Genomic DNA, 7,287 nt, shown 5'->3' with positions numbered 1-7,287 from the left:
AGGATCCGAAAGTTCCGGATCCGGATCCGGGTCTGAAAGTTTCGGATCTGGATAAGGATCCGGGTCCGGCTCCGAAAGTTTCGGATCTGGATCCGGATCCGGGTCCGGCTCCGAAAGTTTCGGATCTGGATCCGGATCCGGGTCCGGCTCCGAAAGTTTCGGATCTGGATCCGGATCCGGGTCCGGCTCCGAAAGTTTCGGATCTGGATCCGGATCCGAGAATGCACAAAAATAATCTTACTTGTTTAACATAAAATGTCAGAGGTGATTTTGTAAATGCCATTGAAACGAATATGTATTCATTCGAATGTATTTGAAATGAAAACACACATAAATGTGAGACATTCCATTCCAGGATGAAACCTTTAACCCATATAACAAGATAGAAATGATATACAAAAATTATACAATTCTTCTACAGTTACAGTTTTACAAATTAAAATAAAACATTATAATATATGCAGTGTTATATAATTACAAAGTGTAAGACTAACAAGGGAGGTTATCTAAGTGTCCCCCTCCGATTTCCATGAAACTTGGCAGGCGTATAGTGGGGCCCAATGGAAGAAATACGTGTATTTTTGTTTCAGCTAAGAAACGGTTTTAGGGGGAAAAACCCCCTCAAATCTAAAGATGAGAACAAATTGAAGTGAGGATCTGACTCCTGTGTCTCCCTCCGATTTCCATGATACTTGGCAGGTGTGTGTATAAACGGGCCCAAAGAAAGAAATACGTGTTTTTTTTTGTTTCAGCTGAAAAACTGTTTTAGAGGGCAAAACCCCCTCAAATGTCAAGATGAGGACAAATTGAAGTGAGGATCTGACCCCTGCGTCCCTCCGATTTCCATGAAACTTGGCAGGTGTATAGTGGAGCCCAATGGAAGAAATACGTGTTTTTTTGTTTCAGCTAAAAAACTGTTTTAGGGGGCAAAACCCCCTCAAATGTCAAGATGAGGACAAATTGAAGTGAGGATCTGACCCCTGCGTCCCTCCGATTTCCATGAAACTTGGCAGGTGTATAGTGGAGCCCAATGGAAGAAATACGTGTTTTTTTGTTTCAGCTAAAAAACTGTTTTAGGGGGCAAAACCCCCTCAAATGTCAAGATGAGGACAAATTGAAGTGGGGATCTGACCCCTGTGTTCCCCTCCGATTTCCATGAAACGTGGTAGGTGTATAGAGGGGCCCAAAGGAAGAAATACGTGTTTTTTTGTTTCAGCTAAAAACTGTTTTAGGGGGCAAAATCCCCTCAAATGTCAATTGATTGATTTATTTTTTTATTTTACTTCGCTTTTTGTGCCTCTTGGCTAATTTGCGAAGATGGGGATGAGTGATGATATGATGAAAGTGATGAATGGACATTCACAAACAACCGTGCCCGAGCGGGATTCGAACCCGGGGCCCCTGATGTTGCAGCGCGATTTGCTAACCACTCAGCCACAGGGTCAGGCCCTCAAATGTCAAGATGAGGACAAATTGAAGTGGGGATCTGACCCCTGTGTTCCCCTCCGATTTCCATGAAACGTGGCAGGTGTATACAGGGGCCCAAAGGAAGAAATACTTGTTTTGATGAGGACAAATTGAAGTGGGCATTTGACCCCTGTCGTCCATTCCGATATCCATGAAATTTGGCAGGTGTATAGAGGGGCCCAAAGGAAGAAATACGTGTTTTTTTTTTGGTTTCGGCTAAAAAACTGTTTTAGGGGGCGAAATCCGCTTTAAATGTCGAGATGAGGACAAACTGACGTGGGGATCAATATGACCCCTGTGTCCCCCTCCGATTCCCATGGAATTTGACAGGTGTATAGAGAGGCCTTATGCCACCTGTTTCTTCCTATGCCATATTTACGTGGTTTCAGGATCAGATCCCCACTTCAATTTCTCCTCATCTTGACATTTGAGGGGGGGACCTCTATACACCTGCCAAGTTTCATGCAAATCGGAGGGGGAGACTTAGACCTCCCTTGTAAGTGTATTAATTAATTAAAAATCGCGCACGCGCGCACACACACTATAACGTTATATATATGTGTATGTATGTATATTAGATATATATGTATATTAGCAGGTAACAATATGTTATAAGCACATTCTTACTTTCCAAAGAAGCGCATGTGGGATGGCAAAACTGATCCGGATCCGAAAGTTTTGGATCCGGATCCGAAAGTTCTGGATTCGGATCCGGATCTGAAAATTCCGGATCCGTTAGGATCCGGATCCTTAGGATCCGGAACCAACCGGATCCGGATTTCGGATCCGCCACGATCCGGATCTGGCCATCCCTAGTTTGTATCACGTGGATTACAAATACCAACTCTACAACGAAATATCTCATTCTTTTAAACCTCCGAATACATGGGGTTGTGCTCCGACGTGGCAACAGCGGGAACTTCTGCCATCTGTCTAATTTCATTGCCTTCTTTTTCCGTAGGTCTGCAGCAAATCATTTGTTATTCAACGTTGAGGTTGTAGCTCATAATAGTAATGCGACCTGCAAAAAACATCTGAGGAAGAATAATCCGTTCCTTAGCAATAATTGTGGGGAAAAAGTAATATCATTAAGTAATTACCGCAAGACCGGTACAGCACAGAAAGCACAAAATCTCTAACATCCTGAGCACTTGATGTTGCCTCACTTCAAGATAATGGCAGAATCAACACGCCACTCCTGCTTATCTCCAAGAGGGGCGAGGTGGGATACAAATAAAGAGATAATCCCACCCGCCAGAAAGAATTAAAGTTTTATCATCGTCTGCCTCGTACGAGAGCAATTACCCGTCCAGCAGCACCGTGAAATCCTACCAAGGGTTGAAAAGAGCTTGGATCTGGAAACATTACAAAACCATTTAAGGGCGATCCCTCTTAAGAAGGGGGTCTTTGGGGGGAGGGGGTAGTGCCAAAGTCGACGAACACTTATTGCCTACTCGGCAGTCGCTTCGGCAATGGCGTGCCACTAATCCTCTTAGGGAGGGTTTTAAAAAAGTTGCGGATGGAGCAACACTCGCGTCCTGATGCCCCGTTGCCAATGGCAACCGTGTAAGTTCGTTTACATCATCAATGAATCCGCGGGGATCCCTGGAACGGTTCCATAAGGTTTTGGAGTAACGAGTTGATGGGGCGAGGAATAAGCTGGCGAGGAGTAGAAAGACATTTTCCTAAACGCAACAGGCAAGGATATAAGTTGAAAGTGAGAGGCAACCTTTCGTTTCTGCTACCCAGCGTGATTTCAAGCTATAGCAGTACTGGAGTATTAATAGGTCTACGAAAGAATCGAGAATCCATTACTGTTCGTATTCTGTCAACGATGGTATTGTCTGAGAGGGAAAGGATAACAGTCCTCATGATGCGGGGGTTTGGTGATAGGGAACGATCATATGGAGACGTTGCGCATTTATTCAACGATACGTTCCCGAATCGTGCACCTATTTCAAAATCGACTGTTTATCGAACCGTTGATCGCTTCGAAAGAACTGGAGCAGTCAGGGATGAATCACGATGTGGACGACCTAAAACTGCTACAAACGACGAGAAATCTTTGGAAGTTGTAATGCATTGCCAAGAAAACGCCCATACTTCGAGTCGAAAAGTAGCTCAACAAACCGAAGTAAGTAAAACATCTATCTTTAGAATTGTGAAGTCGCATCGGTATCATCCGCACAAAATAAAACTAGTGGAAGAACTCATCGGAGACGACTATGATCGTAGACTTGAATACTGCGAGGAAATGATGCTACGATTCAACAGAAATAATCGATTTCTTTGGTGGACTTCTTTCTCCGATGAAGCTGCCTTTGAGTTGAGCGGATCTGTCAACTGGCATAACATGAGGTATTGGGCCACAGAGAATCCCCACTGGATGAGGGAGCATCGTACACAGTAATTACCCGCAAAAAGTTAACGTTTGGGCTGGAATATTGTGTAATCGTATTATCGGGCCATACTTCATTGATGGCAATTTGACATCTGAAAAGTACGTAAATTTGTTGACCAATGAGATAATACCTGAAATACAAACTATCGTTGGGGATGCATTCGCGAATGTTTGGTATCAACAAGATGGAGCTCAAGTTCATTTTACTTTAATTGTTCACAATGTAATGAACAACGTTTTCCCTGACAGGTGGATTGGTAGAAGGGGCACCATAGAGTGGCCACCGAGGCCACCCGATTTGACACCTCTTGATTTCTTTTACTGGGGATACTTGAAAAGGAAAGTTTTTGAAACCAAACCCAACGATATCGAGGAATTGAAAGACAGAATTTGTACAGTGTCAAATGCAATTAGTCTGGAGATGTTACAGAATGTTTCTTACAATGTTACAGTGTGTATCTTCGGTTGGGACTGTGCCAAGAAAAGGGGGGATACCAATTTGAGCAGGAAATGAATTGAGGTTGGCGAGAACACCGAATGGTGAGAGGCGAGGGGACTCACCTACAACAAGCACCCCGATGGTGAGAGGCGAGGGGACTCATCTACAACACGCACCCCGATGGTGAGAGGCGAGTGGACTCATCTACAACAAGCACCCCGATGGTGAGAGGCGAGGGGACTCAGCTACAACAAGCAACCCGATGGTGAGAGACGAGGGGACTCAGCTACTACAAGCACCCCGATGGTGAAAGGCGAGGGGACTCAGCTACAACAAGCACCCCGATGGTGAGAGGCGAGGGGACTCAGCTACAACAAGCACCCCGATGGTGAGAGGCGAGGGGACTCAGCTACAACAAGCACCCCGATGGTGAGAGGCGAGGGGACTCAGCTACAACAAGCACCCCGATGGTGAGAGGCGAGGGGACTCAGCTACAACAAGCACCCCGATGGTGAGAGGCGAGGGGACTCAGCTACAACAAGCACCCCGATGGTGAGAGGCGAGGGGACTCAGCTACAACAAGCACCCCGATGGTGAGAGGCGATGGGACTCAGCTACTACAAGCACCCCGATGGTGAGAGGCGAGGGGACTCAGCTACAACAAGCACCCCGATGGTGAGAGGCGAGGGGACTCAGCTACAACAAGCACCCCGATGGTGAGAGGCGAGGGGACTCAGCTACAACAAGCACCCCGATGGTGAGAGGCGAGGGGACTCAGCTACAACAAGCACCCCGATGGTGAGAGGCGAGGGGACTCAGCTACAACAAGCACCCCGATGGTGAGAGGCGAGGGGACTCAGCTACAACAAGCACCCCGATGGTGAGAGGCGATGGGACTCAGCTACTACAAGCACCCCGATGGTGAGAGGCGAGGGGACTCAGCTACAACAAGCACCCCGATGGTGAGAGGCGAGGGGACTCAGCTACAACAAGCACCCCGATGGTGAGAGGCGAGGGGACTCAGCTACAACAAGCACCCCGATGGTGAGAGGCGAGGGGACTCAGCTACAACAAGCACCCCGATGGTGAGAGGCGAGGGGACTCAGCTACAACAAGCACCCCGATGGTGAGAGGCGAGGGGACTCAGCTACAACAAGCACCCCGATGGTGAGAGGCGAGGGGACTCAGCTACAACAAGTACCCCGATGGTGAGAGGCGATGGGACTCAGCTACTACAAGCACCCCGATGGTGAGAGGCGAGGGGACTCAGCTACAAAAAGCACCCCGATGGTGAGAGGCGAGGGGACTCAGCTACAACAAGCACCCCGATGGTGAGAGGCGAGGGGACTCAGCTACTACAAGCACCCCGATGGTGAGAGGCGAGGGGACTCAGCTACTACAAGCACCCCGATGGTGAGAGGCGAGGTGACTCAGCTACTACAAGCACCCCGATGGTGAGAGGCGATGGGACTCAGCTACTACAAGCACCCCGATGGTGAGAGGCGATGGGACTCATCTACAACAAGCACCCCGATGGTGAGAGGCGAGGGGACTCATCTACAACAAGCACCCCGATGGTGAGAGGCGAGGGGACTCAGCTACAACAAGCACCCCGATGGTGAGAGGCGAGGGGACTCAGCTACTACAAGCACCCCGATGGTGAGAGGCGAGGGGACTCAGCTACTACAAGCACCCCGATGGTGAGAGGCGAGGGGACTCAGCTACAACAAGCACCCCGATGGTGAGAGGCGAGGGGACTCATCTACAACAAGCACCCCGATGGTGAGAGGCGAGGGGACTCAGCTACAACAAGCACCCCGATGGTGAGAGGCGAGGGGACTCATCTACAACAAGCACCCCGATGGTGAGAGGCGAGGGGACTCAGCTACAACAAGCACCCCGATGGGAACAAAATGCTACTACTACGTCCACGTCGTTGTTCCTGGGTTACGCGAAATGTACAGAAACCCGGTTATTTTCGTACGTAGAATCCGATTCTACAATACAAAAGGGGGTTTTCATTTCAAATTTCACAGTTCCCCCCGCCCTTGCCCTCAGGGGGCGGGGGTGGGGAATCAAGTGTGATATAATTGAATATCTTTCTTCTGCTTATTAAACACGTATTTTTTCGTTTTCCGATTCGATGCGTATTTCTCACGATATTTGACCGTTCCGGGACTTTTGGACCACTCGGTATATTTTGTTTCCATTCTTAGAGCCTAGAAAACTCCATTCACTGATTACGAGATTAATGCACTTTCACCAAAAGTGATTCTGATATGTACAAATTCCTTATTATTCTATAAATTATTTATTTAAAGTGATTTAAATCAGTGATTTAAAAAAACACCAATTTAAATCTTGATTTAAATCAAACCACCTTGCTTCAAACGTCCGTCAAAATTTTGTTACAAGATTATGAAAACGACCTTGATACATTTAACCTTTAGTGAGTTCCGCCAACGACACCCAACAAAGACCTGATGATATTCAACAAACGCAAACAGCGAATTCATTACTAACGTTTGGTCTCCCGAGTCACTAATTAGCATTTTCAATTCCAGAACAAACGTGATCGAGGTTCGGCACTTCAAAGTAATTCCCTGCCGGACAATCCGCTAATTAAATCGTGCCTATATTTATGTCCACCAGGGGGTAGCTAGATTGGTATTTAACAAAAGGATGCACCGGAAGCGCGATATCAAAATGTTTGGCAGGCAGCGTGAGCGACCTTCGAATACTTTGTTTTCTCTTTTCATTGACATGGTGAATTTCAACGAGAGATAATGATATTGATGCAGAAAGATAATTGATGCTGTCAAAAGTGGGAAAAGCGGTGATGATGACAAGAGAACCCCTGTCCATGGTTGAGTGTAGGAGACAGAAGAGATACCACAAAGAGTTTTATGTCTAAAATGAAATAATAAAAATATGCTTGTTTAGTATTTGTTGTTTAATCGAGATTGATCGATTGATTTGA

At 46.9% G+C, this 7,287-nt stretch overlaps 1 protein-coding gene across 1 annotated transcript; it reads left to right on the top strand.

The window, feature by feature from the left end:
* The first annotated feature begins 3,301 nt into the window (after positions 1-3,301).
* On the top strand, positions 3,302-3,877 carry LOC145983093 (uncharacterized). Its single transcript, XM_083116366.1, has one exon. The coding sequence runs from the start codon at positions 3,302-3,304 to the stop codon at positions 3,875-3,877; it is 576 nt and encodes a 191-aa protein (XP_082972492.1).
* The last annotated feature ends 3,410 nt before the right edge of the window (positions 3,878-7,287 follow it).

The sequence above is a fragment of the Lepisma saccharinum genome, unplaced genomic scaffold (genome assembly GCF_977018435.1).
Source record: "Lepisma saccharinum unplaced genomic scaffold, izLepSacc3.1 HAP1_SCAFFOLD_640, whole genome shotgun sequence".
Lineage (NCBI taxonomy): Eukaryota > Metazoa > Arthropoda > Insecta > Zygentoma > Lepismatidae > Lepisma > Lepisma saccharinum.
This window is presented reverse-complemented; position numbering and strand designations above follow the sequence as displayed.